Source organism: Dipodomys merriami, unplaced genomic scaffold (assembly GCF_024711535.1).
Source record: "Dipodomys merriami isolate MVZ:Mamm:240054 unplaced genomic scaffold, mDipMer1.0.p SCAF_698, whole genome shotgun sequence".
NCBI classification, from domain to species: Eukaryota; Metazoa; Chordata; class Mammalia; order Rodentia; family Heteromyidae; genus Dipodomys; species Dipodomys merriami.
In genome coordinates this window covers 510,023-534,816 of record NW_027206288.1, presented here as the reverse complement: position 1 = coordinate 534,816, position 24,794 = coordinate 510,023, and the positions used below count along the sequence as shown (strand labels likewise).

The following is a 24,794-nucleotide window of genomic DNA, read 5'->3' as shown; positions in this document are numbered from 1 at the left end:
GTTTTGAGAAGTATTCCCTTAAAATATTCTGAATCTTGGTTGTTTCCGAGATGATGTTTCCATTCTCCTCTACGAGTTTATTTATTTGGGTGTGTTCTCTTCTTTTTCTGATAAGATTTGCTAAGGATCTGTCAGTTTTGTTAATTTTTTCGAAGAACCAACTCTTTTTTTTTGTTGATTCTTTCTACAGGTTTTTTGGATTCTGAATCATTTAATTTTGATTTAATTTTAAATATTTCTTTCCCTCGATTAGATTGGGGTTTATCTTGCTGCTTTTTTCAAGGAGGTTCAGATGTCTCATTAAATTATTGGTTTCAGATCTCTATAATTTGTTGATGTAGGAACTCAGAGATAAAAACTTGCCTCTGAGTACTACCTTTCCTGTGTCTCAGAGGAGCTGGTAATTTGTGTGCTCATTTTTGTTGAATAGCATGAACATTTGAATTTCCTTCCTAATCTCTTCCTTGACCCACTCGTTATTAAGCAGTGCGTTGTTCAGCCTCCATGTGTTACCGGACTTTCTTTGGTAGTTTTGGTGTTGAGTTCTAATTTTATTCCCTTTTGGTCTGTGAGAATGCAAGGTATAATTCAATGTTTCTGATTTTTGGACGTTTGCTTTGTGGCGTAAAATGTGGTCTATTTTGGAAAATGTTCCATGTGCTGCTGAGAAAAACGTGTATTCTGATGATGCTGGGTGAAATATTCGGTATATATCTGTTAAATCTAGTTGATCTATGCAGCTGTTTAGATCTGGAGTTTCTCTGTTGAGTTTTTGCCGAGTTGATATATCTAGTGGGGAGAGTGGTGTGTTAAAATCCCCTACAATTAATGTCTTTGAATCTATTTGGGATTTGTGGGAAATTAGTGTTTCTTGGATGAATTTGGGTGCTCCATTGTTTGGTGAATAGATATTTAGAATTGTAATATCCTCCTGAAGGAGAGATCCCTTAATTAGTATGTAGCGACCTTCTTTATCTCTTCTCACAAATTTTAATTTGAAGTCTATTTTATCTGATATTAGGATTGCAACTCCCGCCTGTTTATGGGGGCCGTTTGCTTGGTAAATTTTGTTCCAGCCTTTAACGTTGAAAATGTGTTTGTTTTTACAGGCAAGATGTGACTCCTGAAGGCAGCAGATGAAAGGATCTTGTTTTTTAATCCAACTTGACAGTCTATGTCACTTAATTGGAGAGTTAAGTCCGATGACCTTAAGAGAATGTACTGAGAGGTATTTGGAAGTTCCTACCATGTTATCCACCTTCTTGGGGGCTGCCAAAACTGGGTTCTTCCTATGGTTTTTGGATTCTCAGTTAGGGTGCACTTTCTTGGCCTTTATTGTGGTCTCGTTTGTTTTCTATGTGTAGGACGTCATTAAAAATCTTTAGTAGGCCTGGTTTGGTGGAGATGTATTGTTTCAATTTTTCTTTGCTATGGAAGGTTTTTATTTGACCTTCAGTTATGAAGGAGAGTTTATCTGGGTTCAGCAATCTTGGTTGATAGTTGTTTGTTTTAAGGGCATGCATACATCATTCCAGGCTCTTCTTGCTTTGATTGTCTCTGCTGAGAAATCTGAGGTGATTCTAATTGGTTTCCATTTATAGGTGATTAATCTTTTATCCTTGACAGCTTTAATGAACTTTTCTTTGGTCCGAATTGATCCTGTGTGGATTATAGTGTGGTGGTGGGATGTCCTATTCTGGTCTGGTCTATTTGGAGTTCTAAAAGCTTCTTTATCTGATTAGGCCGATCTTTTTGCATGTTTGGGAAGTTCTCTGCTAGGATCCTGTTAAACAAACTTCCTGGAGTATTAACTTCTGTTTCTAGGTGCTCCTCTACACCCATTATCCTTAGATTAGGCCTTCTGATGGTGTCTTCCAAGTGTTGGATAGATTTCTCATATTTCATTGATTTGTCCTGAATTGTTGTATGTTCCTTTTCTATAATATCTAGGCTGTCTTCAATCCCTGAGATTTGATCTTCTGCATGGTCTAACCTGCTGTCAAGGCTTTCTACTTTGTTTTTTATTTCTTTTCCTTCGAATTGGTCAGCTTTTATGACTTCAAATTATTTGTTAAAACTTTGTTTTAGATCCTGTATGAGCTTCTTTACTTCCTTAATTTGGTGTTCAGTGTTTATTCTCAGATCACTTAGTTGATTGGTTATGGTTTCCTTGGACTCCCATTCCTTCTGTTGGGTTCCATTCAGCATTCCCTTTGTGGTCTCCCTGAATTCCTTCAGCTCTTTGTTAATGGATTTTATGAATGACTTTAGTGATCTATGTGTATTCTGATCCTGCTCTCTCAATTCCTGTATTACTCTTGGATTAGATTCCTCCCGTTCGTGCGATTCCTGTAGTTCTCTTTGAGTGTTCTCAGCCTGCTCACGCCATTCCTGCTATTCTCTTAGAGTATTCTCAAGCTGCTCACCAAATCCTGTATCAGTTTTTGAGTAGCTTCGCAAGCTCATGATATTCCTTTATAAAACTTTGGATTGCCTCCTCTCTCTCCCTCTCACACTCATACAGAGTTCTTTGTAGGTTTTCGATCTTTTCATTTATCAAGTTTGCCATTAGTGTTTCTCGAGCTATTTGGGAACTCTCTCCTGGATTATTCATTATCTGTTCTCTCCCCTGATTATCATGAGTGGGAGTTGAGATACCCATACTTGCCATTTTTCTTGTGTTTTTTTGCCTTACTCTGCCCATTTGGGATGAAAATAACACCAGTTTTATTCTAGAACACTTTCTTAAGGCAAGCATCAACCAAAGTCTGTATTTGCAGTCAATAGTCTGCAGATAGAATCTGTACAGATACATCTATTCTAAATTAAACAACTATATATTAATGGTCTACGAACCGCAAAGAATTTGGCAAACCAGAAATTATTTGGATTAGGGAGAGATGTGGGTAAAAAATAGGAATAGGGAGATGTGGAAAGGCACAAGGAGAGTTATTTTAACTAAGTCCTAATCTCAAAGCAGCAACTAGCTTGGACAGTATGAAAGTAGAGAGAGAGAAAAAGAAGAAGAAAGAGAAAGAGAAAAAAAAGGGACCCGAAAAAAATAGAAAGGTAAAAATTAATAATATTATTCAGAATCAAAAACAAAGTATTCAGAGAAGAACATAAATATGATGAGAGAAGGGGAGGAATATAAAGGAGATGTGAAAAACTTAAAAGTAAAATCATTTAAAATATTATATAGGTATAAAGAGGTAGTAATTCTATTAAGGAATTTAAGTCTAAGAGGTTTTGAATTGAGTTATAAATTTGTGGAGTAAGTGTGTACACTACGGGGGATAAGGTTTAAAAATCGACAAAGGGTTTATCTGAGGATGTGCAGAAAGCACAATTAAGTCACATAAATAACGAAAGAGAAGAGCAGGTGAAAAGGATAAGAAAGAAAGAAAAAAGATCAGAAGTTCAGTAGAGCTAATCAGAAAACAAAACAAAACAAAAAACAAAAAAGGAAGAAAAACGCACACACACTTATACCCCTAAATTAAAATTCTAATACGAAAAAAATTTACTAGAAAATAATTTTGTTCAAAACAGGTAAAAATTAAAGATTAAAAAATATTTAGAAAAACAATTTTTTATAAAAGATACAACAAAAAAAAAGTTCTTTGATTTTTTTGGGAGGGGTGGGAAAAATCCAGGGTCTTCCTTGTGTCCGTAACCAGCCTCTTGTTGAAGTCTCTGGTTTGCTTGTGCTCCTCTGTCTTGGTTGGTTACTTAAGTCAGTTTCTTTGAATAGGCAGAATAATGCTCTGCAATCCTCCTCCCAGGTTAGTAAAATGGGAGGAGATGGATTTTTCCTCGAGTTTGAAGATGCTGTGATGAGGCTAGGTTCTGGGTAGAGTTGAGGCCTTTCAGCAAACAGTAGCTTTTCCCAGGGGATGGTATGTGAGAAACTGACAGAGCCCAGCCTGGAGCCACTCTCAGGGTTTCTGTTTACTGAAATTTCAATTGATTGTCAAAGCTGCTAAAGGGAGTGGCAGCTCTGGCTCTGATTATCCCGTGAAGAAAGCCACTCCTGGGGCTGGGGCCGGAGCTGGGTGACTTTTCCCTGGGTGGAGCTGAGTCTGGCAGGTCAGGTTAGGCTCTTGGGACCTGCTAGATGACTCTAGATTTATTCCAAGGCCTGAGTTGGAGCTAGCAGCTCCGCCGAGCTTTTTTGGTATCCAAGATGGAGATCTCCAGTACTGGGAGGGGTGGTGTGGCCTTCCCTCCTCTGCTCCCGGAGAAGGAATGAAGTTGTTAGGCTTCTACTCACACTGAGTCTTGGTTCCTGGGTCGTCTCTGCTCTGTGATCTACAGGATGAAGATGTCTGCTCCTTGTTGGTTCTTGCTGGTGTTGAGTAGAATCCGCTCGCCCGATGTGTCTGACTCCTTTGTCCCAGAATCTCTGTGATTCAGGTATGGCGGCTGCAGTCCCCAACGCCACTGCTGGCACCAGCGCAGCAGCTGCTGGCAAGTGCTCAAGGCTGTCTCCTTCCCTGGATTTTCTCTCTCTGGCCTAACTCTCTGTCCTGTGAAGGCACACTTGGTGTGATTCTCTGGCTTAGGACTGTTCAGTGGAACTCTAAAACTGCTTTCTATGAGAGAGCTTGTTTAGCCTCCAGCTTCTCCTCCGCTATCTTCCTACAAAAAAAAATTAGAAAGAAAATTTCTTTGGGGTGAGAAATGCAGTTTATTCTATAGCAACTCTCACTTCAGCAATAAATTCAAAAGCTAGACCTCAAGTAATTGAAATTAAGTAAGAAGTTGAGTTTACAAAAGAAAAAAAAAAAACAAACTCCACCTACTCTTTCTTGCCTGGACACCTGGTGTGGGTAAAAATGCATCAAGTTCCTGAATTGGAACCAAAGTGACAAGGACATTACTTGGTGGTTCTAACTTCACTGTCGCCTATTAAATTAGCTTGAAAACAGCATTGAATCCATCAGTCTCAAGTGAAACAGACAGTGGACCAAGATACAAAGAAGGTTGCAAGATGGACTGTTCAGAGACACTCAGCGGATCCCTTTAAGGATAAGACTTGCTAAGTGTTAATTCGTGCTAACTCGAGTGTTTCTATAATTTACCTGTTTTCTACTAAATTTACATTTTAAGCCTGTTCATTAGGTGGAGAGAAGGGAATTTTTAGCATTTGGTAAGAAGAATTCAAGGATTTGATTGCACATGAAAACCTGTGGGGGATGTATAAAGCAACTGGGCCATAACACACAGCAGGGCCCAGTAATCAATGTGGCCCCATGTCCTGGCCCTTGGAATGCACGGGGCATACCACCAAAGGGTCAGGGCATGCTGCTGGAGGGGGTAGGATGTCATCCTCACATGATGAGCTGTGAAGAAGTGATTGGGGAACAGGCAGTTTGTGAAGTGATGGTTGAAAACTGTTAGGCAGGAGACCCTCTAGAATGATGGAGGGGTTCAACCTATATATAGGCTGCATGGTCAGAGCATTGGAATTGGAGAAAATCAAGGGAAGATCTGGAAGAAAGGAAGTGATGAGGTAGAAGAGGTGAAAGATCTGCGAGAAGAATTTGAGGGAGAGCAGGAAGGTAAGGATGCCAATTGGCCACCAGGCCAGAGTAGTGTAGGCCAATGGATAATGGAGAGGCCTAAAGAGAAGAAGTAAGTGATGGAAGGAAAAAATGTAAATTAGGAAAGGTCTATAAAGAAGGAGGGTGTAAGGAAAAAGGATAAAGCCTTAACTATTGAAGTTTGGAGCTTTGGAGATAATTTGGGTGTGGGGGGGTGGTGGGTTGCAGACCAAACTATGTGTGCGGCTGCCCATTGGAGATCTGAGATTTGGTGGTTGGTGCTGGCTTGTCACTGAGTGTACAGCCCAGGACAAGGTAAATGCAGGCCCATTTCTAGTGTCAATAATGTTTTCTTCAATGTGACTCATTGGATTGTCTTGTTTTATACATCATAAGTATACAAGGTCACATTAATAGTCTCAAAGGCCACGAATTTTGTAAAATGTTGAGGTCATAATAGGTTTGCAAAACCCAATGAGAAGGTGATGTTGCAATGGCAATATGATATCACAATATCAAATCATAATAATATTTTGATGTCATAATTAGTTGGTGATGCCATAACGGTGATGAGGTCACAATAGATTTATGATGTCACAGTGGGTTGATGATGTCACAATGGCATACTTGACTTCAATTTTCATCAACTCCCAATGAGAATATGAATTCAGAATGGGATTGTGAGATCTACAAAGTCATGCATTGGCCCAAACGTGATGAACTCCCAACAGGTATGTGATGTCACAATGTGACACAATGCTCATGATATCTGACAGAGTGATGACACAATTTTCAAGATATCAGAGTGTATTTATAACATCTCATGTCATACCAGATATATGAAGTAAAAAACAGATTATGAGATCACAAAGGGCCTATGTATCACAAGGGCATCATGACAAAGTTATGAGGAGAGAACTGGTAAATGATGTCACACTGGTGATTCTGCCTCCACGGGTTTGTAATATAACAATGGTGTAGCTGATCTCAATTGTTAGACCATAATGATTATGTGAGTAAAGAATTGAATTTTGTTCCATATCTTAGCTATGGTAAATAATGCTGCAATAAACATAGTTGTGCTGGTAGCTTTAGTGTGGTCTTGTTTGTAAACATTTGGGTAAATGCCCCAAAGTGGGATTGCTGGGTCATAGGGGAGCTCTATGTGAAGTCTTTTGAGGAACCTCCATACTGCTTTCCAAAGTGGTTGAAAAAGTTGACATTCCCACCAACAATGAAGTAAGGTTCCCTTATGTCCACATCCCCTCCAGCATCTGTTGTTGTTAGGAGTTCTTGATTTTTGCCATTCTAACTGGAATGAGGTGGTATCTCAATGTTAGTTTGATTTGCATTACTTTTATGGCTAGGGATGTTTAGCATTTCCTCATGTGTCTATTGGCCATCCTTCTTTCTTCTTCAGAGAAGTTTCTCTTTAAGTCTTTCGCCCACTTATTTATTGGGCAGTTGTTTCTTTGAGGATTTGTTGTTGGGGGGATTTAATTTTTGAATTCCAAGTATATTTTAGATATGAGACCCTTTTCTGTTGTATGGCTAGTAAAGATCTTCTCCCACCATAGCTAAGATATGGAACCAAGCCAGATGCCCTTCAGTAGATGAATGGATCAAGAAAATGTGGTATATATGCACAATGGAATTCTATGCGTCCATCAGAAAGAATGACATTGCCCCCTTTGTTAGGAAACGGAAAAATTTGGAAAAAATTATATTAAGTGAAGTAAGCCAGGCCCAAAGAAACACAGGTCCCAATGTTTCCCTTATTTGCAATATCTTGTATATGTATGAGTCAAGCGGAAAAGGTCAGATAATGTGATGTTAGGAAAATGAACACTTAGATATGTATTTTAATGTTTATTTTCTTTCATGCATGTGTTTCTAACGCATTTATAAGATTATTTCTTTGTTGCTTTGTATGTCTCTCCCCCACAGTATAACCTCCACTTTCACTATATTTGATGTCAGTATAACTTGTGGAGGAGATGGAGAAAAACAAGTCGTTTAAGAATTCAGGTGGACCGGTTGCCACAATGAGAAGTTCAAATTGTCATGACAAAAATGAGCTTTACAATGTCGGTGGGGGTGCAGGGGGGGAAGTATTGGGTGGAGGGGAGGGGAGAGGCTGGGAAGGGAGCTGAAGGGTAAACAAAAAAAAAAGAATTGAATTTTGATTTCACAAAGGCCATATGCTTTTTCAAAGGTGCTAAGAGGTTATAACCGATTGAAATGTCTGAATGGCAATGTGATGACGCAAGAGATTAGTGATATCACGGTGGTAATGAGGTCACCTATGGAATAGTGATGTCACTACGAGTTTGCAATATTATAATCACATGTCTGATTTCTATTGCTACTAGTTCACAATGAGGTTAAATGTTCAAGGAAGGAGCTAGAAGTCCTAAAACCCATGATATTTCTAACATGTGATTTCAAAAAAGGATGGTGAAAACAGAATGGCACAGTGATATCACAATGTGAATGTGATGTCACAATATCATGTCATAATATTGTTAAGGGTGTTCAGAGGAAGATGGCAGAGGAGAAGCTGAAGGGCAAACAAGCTCTCTCATAGAGAGCAGTTTTAGTGTTCCAGTGAACAGTCCTAGGGTAGAGAATCACACCAAGTGTTCAATAACAGTACAGAGAGTTTGGCCAGAGAGCGAAAATCTAGGCAAGGAGACAGATCTGAACACTTACCAGTAGCCGTGGCTGCAGCAGATGCAGAGGCAGTGGCAGCTGTAGCCTCCATACCTACAACAGAGAGAGTCCAGGACAAAGGTGCCTGAAACAGAGGACTAGGTGATTCTACTCACCACCAGAAAGAACTGAGAAGGAGCATATATCTTCATCCTGCAGATCGCAGACCAGTGATGACCCAGGAATCAAGACTCTGGCTTGAGTTGAACCCTGACATCCTCATTCCTTATCAGGGAGCAGAGGTGAGAAGGCCAACCCTTGCCCCCCCCCCCACTGGAGATCTCCATTTTTGTGACTGACAAAGGCTGGGCTGAGCAGCTAGCTCAAACTCAGGCCTTGAAAGAAAACAAAAGAGTCATTTTGCAGGTCATAGGAACTAGAAGTTACCTACCAGGCTCAGTTCAACCGAGGGGAAAGTCACCCAGCCCAGGCCTCTAAAGATAGCTCTGCCCTAAGAAGAGTGACTTTCTTCACCAGGTAAACAGAGCCAAAGTCTGTCCCTCCCTGGAGCAGCCTAGACAAACAATTGAAATTCAGTAAACATAAACCCTGAGAATGGCTTCAAGCTGGGATCTGTGAGTGTCTCAGGAGCTAGCCCCTCAGGGAAAAGCTACTGTATACTGAAAGGCCTCAACCCTACCCAGAACCTAGCCTCATCACAGCATCTCCAAACTAAAGGAAACAGCCAACTCCCTCTTTTGTGATACTCAAAGAAGATCTCCCTCCCACTAAACTAGCCTGGAAGGAGGATCAGAAATTCCTGCCTAACACAGAGCATTTTCTGCCTGCCCAAACAAAATGACTTAAGAAACCAATCAGGCCATAGGAAAACCAAACACCACAAGCATACCAGAAACTCCACTAAGAGAATGGTTACAAACACAGGGGAGATATAGGGTCTTCCCATTCCCCCCCCCCAAAAAAAAAAAACCAAAAAATCAAAGAACTCTTTTTTGAACCTTTTTTAAAATTTTTATTTTTAAGTGTTTTCTGTTACTCTTTTTATTCTCATAATTTTTATTTTTGGTGTGTGTTTGTGTGTTGTGTGTGTGTGTGTGTGTGAGTGTGTGGTGTGTGTGTGTGTGTGTGTGTGTGTGTGTGTGTGTGTGTGTTTAAACTCTTTTGATCTTTTGGTCTTTTTTTGTTGTTTACATTTTTTCTCTTTCTTTTTTTCATCACTTAATTGTTGCTCTGCTCATGCCCAGATATATACCTGTTGTCAATTATTAGACCTTATTCCCAATTGTGTACATACTTCATCCAGAAATTTATTACTCAACAACCTCTTAGGCTTAATTTCTTTAATAGCAGTATTATCTGTTTATAACTACATAATTTTCAAGTAACTAATTTTAAATATATTTTTATTGTGAAAATACTGAACAAAGGGTTTACAATTACATGGGCAAAATAATGAGTACATTTCTTATCAAGCATTGTAGCCTCCTCCTTTGTTTCCCTTTCTCATCCCTTGCCATCCCTCCCGTCCCCCCACCAACTCCCCCCCCAAAGTTGTAAAGTTCGTTTTTCGACATAACAACTTGTACATCTCATTATTGTAATGGGTCCACCTGTATCCTTATTTAAAAGATTTGTTTTTTTCCCTTGCTTCCACAAATTTATGTTTCCTTTCTATCCCTCCCCTCCTGTCCTCCTATCATTTTCTTCTCAAAATAATATCTTTAAACTTATGTAATTTTAAGTGTTTCACTTCTTAATCCTAAATTTTTGTGTTTCCATTTTTTTGTTTTTTTTTTAATCTCTCTCCTATCATTCTGTCCAATTCATTTCCCTCTCAAAGATTAGGACTTGGTTAAATTTACTCTCCTTTTACCTCTCCACATGCCTCTAGTCTTATTTTTCCCCACATTTCTCCCTAAAGCTAATAATTTCTGGTTTTCCAAATCCTTCTTTGCTGTTCTTAACCCATTAATCAATGATTGTTTGATGTTGAATAGATTGTGTCTATTGAACTAGATTGTATCTTCAGCCATTTTGATTGTGCAACTATAGGACTCTGGTTGATGTTTGCCTTAAAATAGTGCTCTAGCACAAAATTGGTATTACTTTCATACAAAATGGGCAGAACAAGCCAGAAAAACACAAGAAAAATGGCAAGTCCAGGTATCTGAACTCCCACTCATGATAATCAGGTGACAGAATAGTTAATGAATAATCCAGAGAAAAGTTCCCCCAAAGCTCAACAAATACTACTGGTAAACATAGTGATTGAAAATATTAAAAACTTGCATAGGGAGCAAGAGGAGGCAAACAAAAAATTAATACAGGAATCTTATTAGCATTAAGAAGCTACTTAAATATAAATACAGGAGTTGTGTAAGCAGGGTGAGAACAGTCAAAGAGAAATACAAGAATCATGTGAGCAGGCTGAGAACAGTCATAGAGAATTACAGGAGTTGTGTAAAACATGAGGAAGCTAATCAAAGAGTATTGCAGGAATTGTAAGAGTGGGATGAGAATAGACAAAGAACCATAAAGGTATTCATGGAATCCATAAACAGACAGCAGATAGAATTCAGGAAGACCATGAATGAAATGCTGAATGGAGCCCGACAGAAGGAATGGCAGTCCAAGGAAAACATAACCAATCAACTGAGTGATTTGAGAATAAACACGGAACACCAAATTAAGGAAGTAAAGTTCCTAAAGATCTAAAACAAAGCTCCAACAAAGAATTTGAAGCCATCAAAGCTGACCAAGTAGAAGGAAAAGAAATTAAAAACAACATAGAGAGACTTGACAGTAAGTTAGACCATGCAGAAGATCCAATCTCGGGGATTGAACACAGCCTAGATATTATAGAGAAAGAACATACAACTATCCAAGACAAATCCAAGAAATATGATAGAACTATTCAATATTTGGAAGACACTATCAGAAGGGCTAATCTGAGGATAAGGGGTGTGGAGGAGCACCTAGAGACAGAAGGTAATGGTCTAGGAAATTTATTTAACAGAATCCTAACAGAGAACTTCCCAAACATCCAAAAAGATATGCCTATTCAGATTCAAGAAGCTTTTAGAACCCCAAATAGACCAGACCAGAACAGCACATCCCACCATCACATTATAATCTGCAAAGCATCAATTCAGGCCAAGTAAAGGACCCTTAAAGCTCTCAAAGAGAAAAGATCAATTACCTATAGAGGAAAACCCATTAGAATCACCTCAGATTTCTCAGCAGAAATGATTCAAGCAATAAGAGCCTGGAAGGATATATGCCATGCCTTAAAGACAAACAACTGTCAACCAAGAATTCTGTACACAGCTAAACTCTCCTTCATAACCAAAGGTCAAATGAAAAGCATCCATAGCAAAGAAAAATTGAAACAATATATTTCCACCAAACCAGGCCTACTTAAGATGTTCTAAACTTAGAAAACCAAGAAGACCACAGTAAAGGCTAGGAAATGGCATCCAAGGGAATAAAATTAGAACTTAACACCAAAAGCCGCCAAAGAAAGTATTGTACCACATGGCGGCTGAACAACACATTGTTGAATCACCAGTGGGTCATGGGAGAGATTAGAACGGAAATTCACATATTCATAACATTCAACAAAAATGAACACACAAATTGTCAACTCCTCTGGGACACAGAAAATGCAGTACTCAGAGGCAAGTTTATAGATTTGAGTTCCTACATCAATAAATTACAAAGATCTGAAACCAACAATTTAATAAGACATCTGAACCTCCTTGAAAAAGAGCAGCAAGATAAACCCTAATCCAGTAGATGGTAAGAAATAATTAAAATTAAAATTAAATAAAAATTAAATGAATTAGAATCCCAAAACACCATAAAAAGAATCAACAAAACAGAGTTGATTCTTCAAAAAAAATTAACAAAATGGACAGACCCTTAGCAAATCTTATCAGAAAAAGAAGAGAACACACCCAAATAAACAAACTTAGAGATGAGAATGTAAAGATCACCACAGAAACAACCAAAATTCAGAACATTATAAGGGAATACTTCTCAAAGCTTTATGCTAATAAGTTTGAGAACCTGGCAAAAATGGAAGTTTTTCTAGCAAATATCGTCATGCCGAAACTAAACCAAGTTGAATTAAATCAACTTAACATGCCCCTATCAAGCATTGAAATAGAAGCAGCAATAAGAGACCTCCCATCTAAGAAAAGTCGGGACCAGATGGATTTACAACAGAATTCTACAAGGCCTTCAAAGCAGAGCTGACACCAGTACCCCTACAACTCTTCAATGAAATTGAAAGAGGAAGTTGATTACTGCACTCATTCTATGAAGCCATCATGACCCTCATCCCAAAACCAGGCAAGGACTCATCAAAGAAAGAGAACTAGAGACCCATTTCTTTGATCTACATTGATGCAAAACTCCTCAACAAAATTTTAGCCAATCGACTTTAACAATTCCTCCAAAAAAACATACACCAAAATCAAACAAGTTTCATTTCAGGGATGCAAATCTGGTTCAATATATGCAAATCAATTAATATAATTCATCACATCAACAAGAGGAAGGATAAGAACCACATGTTTACCTCAATAGATGCAGAGAAAGCATTTGACAAGATCCAACACCACTTTATGATGAAGGCTCTGGAAAAACTATGAATCCAGTGAACCTTCGTCAATACAATCAAGGCTGCATATGACAAATCTAAAGCCAGCATTATACTTAATAGTTAAAAACTAAAGCCATTTCCTCTTAGCTCGCAAAAAAGGAAAGGATGTCCACTCTCTCCACTTCTGTTCAATTTAGTATTAGGATGCCTATGTACAGCAATAAGACGAGATGGAAACATAAAAGTGATCAAAATAGGGAAAGATGATATAAAACTCTCCCTCTTGGCAGATGACATGGTCTTGTATTTAAGGAATCCCATGGACTCCAATCCCAAATTACTCATGCTGATTCAAAACTTTGGCAAAGTAGCAGGGTATAAAATTAACTCTGAAAAATCAATGGCTTTTCTATATGCCAACATTGAGAAAAGTGTGGCTGAAATCAGGAAAGCAACTACATTCATAATACCCAACAAAAAATAAAATAACTAGGAATGAACTTAATCAAAGAACTGAGGGATCTTTATGAGGAAAAAAAACTGAAATAGGAAATCAAAACGGAACTTAGAAAGTTGAAAAATCTCTGATGCTCTTGGATTGGAAGGATCCACATCGTGAAAATGGCAATACTTCCCAAGGCTATCTACAAATTCAATGACATACCTATCAATATTCCAAGCTCGTTCTTCAAGAAAATAGAAGAGTCAATCCAAAAAGTCATATGGAACAATAAAAGACCCCAAATAGCAAAAATGATACTTAATAGAAAGAACAGTGTTGGAGGAATATCAGTATCAATTTTCAAACTCTACTACCAAGCCATAATAATAAAAACATCTCGGTACTGGCACAAGAACAGACCTCACAACAAAAGGAATAGAATTGAAAACCCAGAAATGAACCCACAGACCTATAGCCACCTAATTTTCGATAAAGGAGCTAAAAAATAGAATGGAAAAAACCAACCTCTTCAGTAAATGGTGCTGGCAAAATTGGTTAATCACTTTTAGAAAACTAAAGCTAGATCCTTATATATCACCCTGCACAAGAATCAACTCCAAATGGATCAAAGACCTTGGAGTCAAGGCAGTAACCCTGAAAACATTACAGATCAAAATAGGAGAAACGATAGATCTCCTTGACATAGGCTGAAATTTTTTAATAGAAATCCAGAAACACAACAAATCAAAGAAAGGTTAGACAAATAGGATTGCATAAAATTCCAGAGCTTCTGCATGGCAAAGGCATAGTTAGCAATATCAATAGAAAGCCCACAGATTGAGAGAAGATCATCACTAGCCATACAACAGACGAGGGTCTCATATCTGAAATATACCTGAACTCAAAAAACTACATCCCCCAACAACAAATCCTCAAAGAAACAACTGCCCAATAAATAAGTGGGCTAAAGACTTACAGAGAAACTTCTCTGAAGAGGAAATTAGAATGCCCAATAGACACATGAAGAAATGCTCTATTTCTCTAGACATAAAAGAAATGCAAATCAAAACAACATTGAGATTACACCCCACCCCAGTTAGAATGGCTATAATCAAAATCTCTAATCACAACAGATGCTGGAGGGGATGTGGATAGAAGGGAACTTTACTGCATTGTTGTTGAGAGTGAAAACTTGTTCAACTACTTTGGAAAGTAGTATGGAGTTTCCTCAAAAGACTCCACATAGAGCTCCTCTATAACCCAGAAATTACAGTTTAGGGCATCTACCCAAATGATCACCGACAAGGCAATACTAAAGCTATCAGCACAGTATGTTTATCACAGCATTATTTCCCATAGTTAAGATATGGGACCCACCCAGATGCCTCTCAGTAGATGAATGTATCAAGAAAATGTAGCATATATTTTATATATATATATATATATTGGAATTTTATGCTTCTATCAGAAATAATTACATTGCCCCATTTTATAGGAAATGGAAAGACTTGGAAAAAATTATATTAAGTGAAGTAAGCCAGGCCCAAAGAAACATAGGTTCCACGGTTTACCTTATTTGCAATATCTAGTACATATGTAGGACAAACAGTAAAGGCCAAAAGCTATGTACATATGACCATATATGATGATGTTAAGTGAAATGAACCCCAAGATAGGGACACAAATATGTTTTTTCTTTCTTACTATAGTTTCTAATGTATTTATAATGTGCCATGTAATTTTTTGTTGCTTTACATGTTCTCCCCTCATGGTATAACCCCTACTGTCACTGTATTTGTTTTCATTGCCCTGCATCTACTCTAATTCAGGGAGGAGAAGGGAAAAAACAAAATGCTTAGAAAAGGATACAAGTTGACCGATATAACAATGAGATGTACAAGACATTATGTTGAAAATGAACTTTACAACTTCGGCAAGGGGGTGTGGTAGTTGTTGAGGTGGGACGGATGTAATGGTAGGGGGAAAACAAAGGAGGAGGCAAGTATTTAGTGATGATAAACTCTAGGGAGGAAGCCAGAGACAAAATGTTGTTAGTAGCTGTATTCTTTTCTGAAAGGATGACCTTTCTCTGTCATGAGAATGACTTGTCACAGAGTTAAACTTTAAGCTGCAGCCTCGTCCAGAGCTGAAAACAATACCCACCATTCTATGTCTTCTTCTTCCTGTAGAAAAAGACCCAATCCTCAGGGTTCTAGGGCACATCACAACACTTATGGCCTCTAGTGCTTGCCCATGTCCAACACACATACACACACATACACACACACACACACACACACACACACACACACACACACACACACACACACACATCAACATGCTGAAGAAAATTATCCTCCCTTGAAACCAAAGCATTCTTACTTTCTGAGTTGGTCCTATGATATGAAGTTCAAACTGGAGTTGAGAATTTCATTCTGTCTAGATGAGTCTTTGAGGACTTCACACCTACTGAACTCTTCAGGATTTCTAGTGTTAAAGAGAGTTCTCTATTTCCTGAAGCCCAGCAGAGCGTGGGTTTCCTGATCATCTTAAGAAACTACACTCAGTTTCTAGAAATAATGCTTTTATGCTGTAGGTGCTCCATACATATGGACAACCAACCCCAGATATGTCTGTGTGACTAGAGTCTTCTCAGTCTGATCTCTGCTATCCTTGCTCTGTATATATCTAGGTTAGGAAATTTCTTCCAGATAGAATCTGGTGTCTTCTTCATAAAAATGTCTTCTTTGTTTCTTGCCTCAGATAACTGAAACTATATGAAGAGAATGTTATACTTATAAGGAAAGAGAGGCACAGAAAAGTTTCCACAGCTGTGGACAGCACACTTCAAAGGACCAGCCTAAGCTAGCACCACCACTGTTTATGGACACGTGGTTCTGACATCAGCCAAAAAGGATGCTTCTCTGAGCACATACTTCACAAGCCTATTCCTTATGTTCTTCCTGCAGGTAAAGAGTCCCATGGTATTAGAATTGGCACTCACCTTTTGAACAGATAGTTCAGTATATGCTGGGTGTTTGCTAACTTATGGTAGGTGTACAGAAAGGGTGGGCTGTGAAGTCAAGTTCTACAACACCTTGTAATAGACTTAACCCTGTCCAGGTTAAAGTGACAATGTGATGTACTGTGATATCCTAATGGCATTAGGGAAGACAAACTATACATACAATAATTCTAGGGGCATAGAGATACTCTATCTCCTCAAATAGCAGGCAAAATCTTTGTTGTACTATTCATTTTGAGCAGAAATGCCCTATTTTTGCCATTAGTGTATGTGGAACATCTGCAATTATAATTCAATTCAATATCCCCTTAATTCTTACAAACACTTAATGGATACATACTTCATCTTAGAAGATTATTCTTTTACTGTTATGGTAAAAGTGACATACAGATGGCTTACTGTTAAGTAAGTCAATTAATGAATACATTTCTTTTTGAACAGCATCAACCCTACCCTTTCTTCCTCCATTTTTATCATCCCAATCTTGCTCACGAGTTGTAGTTCATTTTCAAAATCGTGTCTAGTGATTATCTCTGCTGCATTTTGTCCTACAATTTTTATGCTCCCCCTTTACTCTCCCCAAAAGGGTTAAACTGACATACAAGACAAAATGTACAGAAAATAAAAACAAGACAAAGAAAACATAAACAAAATATCGAAACCTTCATTTCCAAGTCTTTGAGTTCATATCTATAAATATCATTTTATATGCTCATATGCAATCACTTATTGGGATTCATGACCCTCTTTAGAATATCCTCCTTGGGTCTCACAGTGTGAATGATTGGAGTCCAGTATAATTTATCATGTGTTTTTGTGTATTTTTTTGTCTTTTTCCATCCAGTGTATTTTTGGCTTTTATCATCCAGCGTGTTTACTTTTAACTTATATGAATATTCTAGTTAGAAAAAAGGAGGGAAACCATGCAACCTATGTCTCTGTGGGTATGGCTTACTTTACTTAATATAATTTTTTCCACATTTTTCCATTTCCTTCTGAGTGGCACAGTATTATTCTGTCTTATGGAAGCATATAATTCCATTGTGTCCGTTTTTGATGCATTTGTCTTTTGTGGGACTTTACTCAGAGTCCTGGAAGCAATTGCTGTCTGCAGAGAGAGAGAGAGAGAGAGAGAGAGAGAGAGAGAGAGAGAGAGAGAGAGAGAGAGAGAGAGAGAGAGAGAGAGAGAGAGAGAGAGAGAGAGAGAGAGCGCCAGGCAGCCATGCCCCTGGGTGTATAGACCCCACATGTGTACACACAAGGCCAGCCCATGTGCTGATTAAATGCTTCTTTTCACAGAGGTTCTTTAGGCACACACTTGCGGCCATCTTCCCTGGACACCGTGTCCAAGTACCAAGGATGCCCTATATTGTGAATGATCATTGTTTTTCAGCACCCTGATATTTATGAGCTAAAACTTGAGATAAAGTACTACAATATGGACAAAAATGGAAAATTTCGTTTAGGTAGTAACTTCCTGATTAAAACTCCAAATAGCTCAGTAAACAAGAACAAGAAATACCAACTGGGATTATATCAAACTAAAAACTTTTAGCACAACAAAGTAAACAATCAATAGATCAGGAACATTGTTGCTTCCTTAGGCAATGGTAAATGGATGCATTTGTAGAGACCTCTGTATATTGAATCTGGACTGTAACCTGCTTGAATCAACCAGCAATGTTCTGTAGCTGTTTTGGATAATAGGTGTGTGAATTTACCATCTGGGTATGATGCAATAATATCTTTCATTGACATCTCACTGGCATAATTTTTTTTGGCCATTTCACCATGCACCTGAAATGGCATATTCTGATGCAATCCGGTTGCGTCATCCCAAATAACTTTGATGCAAATAGTTCCTTGACACAGATATTAGAGCAAATACATCAAAGACAACTTCATCCCTGGGGCATCACTATCTGCTGTCCTGGAGGAAATCACATTACTTAGGATGAAGAAGGAGAATCTGCAAACATGTTTTCAATTCATGTTTTTCTCTGCATTCAGGGCCACAGATGCAGAGCCCCAGGGAAGTTTTACCCATTATTCCTGAGGATTCACAGAGGCTTTAATGAAAGATGCGCTACAGTGTACCTCTCTGTCAATAAAAAGACACATAGACACCAATAAAAAGATTTATGAATATATATACCTGACAGCCAGAATTTCACCTAGGCAGGTGCGTCAAAAATGAGCCTTTTGATGTTCACAATTGTTCTTCTCCAGCTTCCCCTCCTTATCAGGTCCTGTGCTGGCACTGGCTGCTTTTCTACTATGAAGCAACGAGCACACATGGATGGAGATGAAATGATTGCTGGGTTTTTCCCTCTCTACACTTTGGGAACAGATCGCACTCAAAGTGATGATTCTGGAGATGGACAGAACAAGCCGTAAGTAACTCATCATTGTATTTCCATTTACAAATTTGTTCTCAGGATGGGCAATGGTAACTCCAAGTGCACACATAAATGCTCTGTGTCTTCTCTACCCTGACATCCCATCCTTTTGCTAGAGAAACACCTCAGTTTCATTATTTTATCTCGCATGTACTTTTGAGCGGTTTTCTGCCTACAAGTAAGAGAGAAATCTAGTTTCCATCCAAGTATATTCTTCTTTCTATGATGGTAAGCTCTTCGTGATATTTACTTCAGTTTTATCTACCTTTTGATTTGTAGAACGTCCTCTTTGCTTGATTGATTATTGCTTCTGTGTTTTCATACTCTATTTCCTTTTCTTTTTGAATTTAATTTTAATATAAAGATGATTATAGAGAGGTTATAGCTATGTAAGTCAGGTAAAGAATACATTTCTTTTTGAACAATGTTATGCCTCCACATGTTTCCTCCCACTTCTTGATCGCCTGACTCCTCTTCTGCTCCAAGATGTAAAATTCATTTCCAAAGCAGTGTCTAGTAAGTATTACTGTTAAATTGGCATACCTTTTGTCTCACTGTTTCTACTTGATTATTTCATTCCTTTTACTAACTTGTGGAAGTTTTTACCATTTCCTAAATTTTCTATAGCCATAGTTTTTTTTAATTTTCTTTTATCTTCATTATTTTATTTTCAATTTTTAAAAATTACATTGTAAAGAATATATACAAAGGGGTTAAATAATTAAGCTAGTGAGTATATTTCTTTTTGAACAGTGTCACTCCCTCCCTCATTCTCCTTCAGTTTCTTCTATCCCAACTACTCTCCCTGACAAGGGGTATAGTTTATGCCATATTGTCTAATGTGTATCATTGCTTAATTGTTTCACCTTTTGTCCCACCCTTTCTGTTTTCCATTCTCTTCCACAAATTAAATAAGCTTATATGCAAAACTTTAGAGGAATAACAAACAGGACAAGAGGGGATTATACCAAAGAAAAAGCGAAAGGAAAAATGGAAAAAGAGGAAAAAGAAGAACAGAAAACAGTACAATAAAAAAATCAATTTGTTTCTAGTTCCTTCAGATGCAGTGCAGGTGCTTCAGCTAATTATCTGTTCTCTTGATTTATAGGAAAGGTTATGTTTTCCTTTTATTCCCCTTTTTCTATACCAATATGGTTTTCATTTTATTTATTTCATTTTATTTTCATTTATTTTCATTTATTTATGGTTTTCATTATATTTATTTCTTGAAATTTGCCTTGAAAACAATTCACTTTATCATCCATTAATCATTTAATTAAATTGAATAATCTTAATTATTATTTTACTACTTAATTTTGGTTAATGGATAATTCATGTAATTTTCATGTTATATGCTTATTTTCCTTTTTAATTTCTATCCTTACTATATGTGTTTGTATATATGCTCAATAAACTTTCAACATTTTAAAAATCTGGATGGCTTTGTGTCCCATCCCATGATTGTTTGCTTGGAGAGAAGTTTTACTCAGAAGTTGAATGAGGTGTTCAGCTGGTGTATGTGAGGATCTTCTGATCAAGTTTGAAATTTAGATCTGCTGCCTCCCTGTTGATTTTGTCAGAATGATCCATCCATAAAATCTTCAGCTATTATTATATTGAGGACTATCAAAGTCTGCTTAACATAGTTTAGTGATTGTATAGTATGTAAATACACATTTTGAATTGCTATTTCATCTTGTAAACTTGATATCTTCATCATTACATTACAAAATGTCACTTCATTGCTTTGATTAAAGTCTATTGGATATGTTATACACACTCCTAGTTTCTTTTGTATTTCAATTGTATTTACTGACCTTTCTTATACTCACTGAGGGCCACTGATGGTGAAGTGAGTTTCTTGGCATCAACGTTTCCTTTGGCCTTGGGTTTTTATTCATTCAGCCATTTTAGCTCTTACTGGTAGAATTTCATGCATTTACCTTTGCAGTCATTGTTGACAGGTCACAGTTCCTTATTGCTATTATGTAATTTGTTCTCCATGTTAATTGAAGCTTCTTCGACTTTTTCTCTCCTTCAGTGGTTATGAAGGAAGTTCAATAGTAGTGTCTTTTGATTACTGGATTATGTGCTTTCATTTGCTGTTATATATTTTCTGGTAATTACTGGGCTGAAAATAGATGACAAGAAGCTATTTTGGAATAACAACTCTCTGGGATGAGGAGGATGAAATAAAAAGAGAAAATAAACATACAAGCAATAGAGGGCTATGATCAAAGTCCATAAATGAATGTTCAGAAATGTCATAATGAAATCTTTTAATTTACTTTTAAATTAAATCTTTCATTTAATATAGTAAGATGAAATGTTAAAGACAAACAGGAACTGCAACTGCATTATATTCCTCTTATCATTTGTAATATTGGATATCCAATTTTAGATTCTACAGTAATTACAAGATGTAATTATATTAACAATTTTTCCCTCTGCATAAAAATTGTGTGTGTGATTTTGCTAGCACATTTACAATGTTAGAGTATTTTCAACTAGTTTTATAGCCACTTTCACTAGTAGGTTTTACACATTCTTGAATACTTTTATTACTCATCTATGGTTCAATCTTTTGCACAAAATGCTTTTCTGTTAACTATGTAAAAATAACTATTTATTTTTGTATACAGTGGTTCCATAAACATTTAACATTTCCCATTTAAAAACTTCTTCAAACAGCTGTCTACCCATTCTGATTTTCTCACAAAGTGGTCATATTACATGTGCATTAAATTTGGATGACAAATAGAATACTTTTGTTGTTTTTTTTTGTGGAACAGGTGTGTGGGAGTATATTCTTTTAATTGTACTTGTCTGGGAATATCTTTACCCTTTTATCCTTCACTTCTAATGGATGTCTTTGCTGGCAACAGTAATCTTAGTACCCAATTTATCCATTTTTGTCCCTAATCTTTTAAAGATTGTCTGCCGTTCTCTCCAGGATTCTATGGATTCTAATGAGGAGTCAGCCATTAGGAAAACAGAGGAATACCTATGTGTTATGAGTTCCATTTATAGCTTCTGTACACGAGTATGTGTTGTGGTCAAATATTTGATTAAGCTTTCATCTCTAGCTATCTCATATTTCTATCATTGTCTACATTAGGAAAGTTAAATTCTGCCATTGCTTCTTAGAACAAGCATTTTAACTTTTGTCATTCTCAACCATTTACTAAATCCTCAATACACTAATATTTGCTTTTTCAAAATAGTGTTGTCAGCTTTTGACCAATCATTTCCCACATGTCTTCATTCTTACTTTCAGGTTCCTCCTATATATGCATATGTTCAATTAGACTTTATTCAAGCTTACTATTTGTTTCTGTTTAGAAGACATCATTAACATGATAGGCTTCCAAATTGAAATTTCAAGTATGTGTATACCATGAGTTAAACAAGTTAAGCCTCACATTTTTATTTCTTCCTAGCCTCCATTATTTCCTTTTTAAACAATATGTATTGATTCAATATTATTTCTTTAGAATGTGTGTGTACACATACTCACACCATTGCACAGACATAACAGAGAGAGAGCAAAGTGTTGATTCTCTTTATTCCTCTGTAGTCTTTCTAGAATCTCAACCTAACAATATTGGGAAGGCAATAGAGATTACTGCATTTTACAATGGTGGCCTTGAATCTTTGGATTTCAATGTAAAGTTTACAATTCTTTCATTAATCTTCATGTTGGAGATTTCTTTCTCCATTATGATGTGCTTGCAGTTAGATTCATCCCCTTGGTTTTATTACATAAATAAGAATAAAATTCCTTCACCTGGTATTTGAGCTGTCTTCTGGCTGATATTGCAGGAAGAGCTGTTCAATATTTCAGGTCTGTTAGTTAGAGAAACTTAATATAGAATCTTCCTTAAATAAATTAAACCACCCAACAACAAATCCTCAAAGAAACAACTGGCCAATAAATAAGTGGGCGAAAGACTTAAAGAGAAGCTTCTTTGAAGAAGAAAGAAGGTTGGCCAATAGACACATGAAGAAATGTTCAACATCCCTAGCCATAAAAGAAATGCAAATCAAAACAACATTGAGATATCACCTCACTCCAGTTAGAACAGCAAAAATCAAGAACTCCAATAACAACAGATGCTGGAGGGGATGTGGACAGAAAGGAACCCTACTTCATTGTTGGTGGGAATGTAAACTTGTTCAACCACTTTGGAAAGCAGTATGGAGGTTCCTCAAAAGACTTCACATAGATCTCCCCTATGATCCAGCAATCCCACTTTTGGGCATTTACCCAAATGTTTACAAACAAGACCACACTAAAGCTACCAGCACAACTATGTTTATTGCAGCATTATTTACCATAGCTAAGATATGGAACCAACCCAGATGCCCCTCAGTAGATGAATGGATCAAGAAAATGTGGTATATATACACAATGGAATTCTATGCCTCCATCAGAAAGAATGATATTTCCCCATTTGTTAGGAAATGGAAAGGTTTGGAAAAAATTATATTAAGTGAAGTAAGCCAGGCCCAAAGAAGCATAGGTCCCATGGTTTCCCTTATTTGCAATATCTAGTATAGGTATGAGTCAAGCGGAAAAGGTCAGATAATGTGATGCTAGGAAAATGAACCCTTAAATATGTATTTTAATGTTTTCGTTTCTTTCATGCATGTATTTCTAATGCATTTATAAGATTATTTCTTTGTTGCTTTGTATGTCCCTCCCCCACAGTGTAACCCCCGTTTTCACTATATTTGATGTCAGTATAACATGTGGAGTAGATGGGGACAAACAAGTCGTTTAAGGATTCAGGTGGACCTGTTGCAACAATGAGAAGTACAAAATGTCATGTCAAAACCAGCTTTACAATGCCGGTGTGTGGGGGGGAGGGGGGTATAATTGGGTGGGGGGAGGGGGGTAAAATTGGGTGGGGGGAGGGGGGAGGCGGGGAAGGGAAGTGAAGGGTAAACAAAGGAGGAGGCTGCAATGCTTGGTAAGAAATGTATCCATTATCCTGCCCATGTAATTGTAGCCCCTTTGTACAGTATGTTCTCAAATAAAATAAAATACAATTTAAAAAAAAAAAAAAAAGAATCTTCCTTAAATAACTATTGAAGATGTATTACTTAGCCCAGCCTGCCTTATAACCACATAAGATAAACTGGGTGACCGAAAACACAAGATTTTTCACACAGTGGAGCTAGTTACTCGAAGATAAAAAGCAAGAGAATATTTGGTGTCTCATGAAAGACTATTCCATGTTTAATGGACAACATTAGTGTTTGCTGTGGTGCATGTGATTATGGGGAATAAGCAAGCTCTCTCTTAAGTTTCTTAATCTTATGCATGACAAATTCCCTTCATGTCCTTAATCCCATAGAGAAGCATAAAAGACTATATTTGCATTCCATCATAGTTGGGATAATGCTTTAACATATTCATTGGCACAGAAGCAAGTACTTAGTCCATCAAATTGATAAGTTTTAAATTTCTATGCTCATTATGCAGGTTTATCTTCAACACCTACCAGTTTGTTTTGGCCTTGGCTTTTGCTATTGAAGAGATCGATGAAAATCCTCATATTTTACATAACTTGACGCTAGGATTTAATATCTGTAATGCTCATATGGAAACTTGGAAAACATTTAAAAATCCCTTCACGAGCCTCTTTGGGAAGGACAACCTTCCAAACTACTCTTGTGTGAGAGTGAGCAAGTCTATAGCAGTACTGACAGGACCATCAGGATTATTATCTTCCCAGATTGGTATATTGCTGAACCTGTACAGGTTTCCCCAGGTGAGAGTGGTAGGAGTGAAGGGATATAAAAAAGTATCTAATTTGGTGCCATTTCATCTGTTAGAAGATAATTATAGGAAGATACTGGATTTATGAGCCTATCAAATTTTGTGATATCAAGAGTAAGTATTCAAAGTAATAGAGATCCACACTACCATTTTTAGTAAAGGGACTGGAAAAGTTAGAGCCACAAAGAGATTGTTTGGACTTTTAAGCATTGTCAATAATTTTCTTAAAAAATCAGGAAATGGAAAAATGACTTTAAAGTATAGCAATATGTTGAGCTGTGTCCTGATGGCTAACTGCAATCCAAGCTACTAAGGAGA

At 37.2% G+C, this 24,794-nt stretch overlaps 1 protein-coding gene across 1 annotated transcript in view; it reads left to right on the top strand.

The window, feature by feature from the left end:
- Nucleotides 1-8,431: 8,431 nt before the first annotated feature.
- The window catches only part of LOC138816410 (vomeronasal type-2 receptor 116-like), a 33,480-nt gene continuing 17,117 nt past the window's right edge, over nucleotides 8,432-24,794 (top strand). Inside the window, exons 1-4 of the mRNA XM_070006130.1 lie at nucleotides 8,432-8,500; nucleotides 17,686-17,793; nucleotides 18,522-18,685; nucleotides 24,180-24,468. Of these exons, the coding sequence (XP_069862231.1) occupies nucleotides 8,432-8,500; nucleotides 17,686-17,793; nucleotides 18,522-18,685; nucleotides 24,180-24,468 (630 nt within the window). The remainder of the gene's footprint in view (nucleotides 8,501-17,685; nucleotides 17,794-18,521; nucleotides 18,686-24,179; nucleotides 24,469-24,794) is intronic.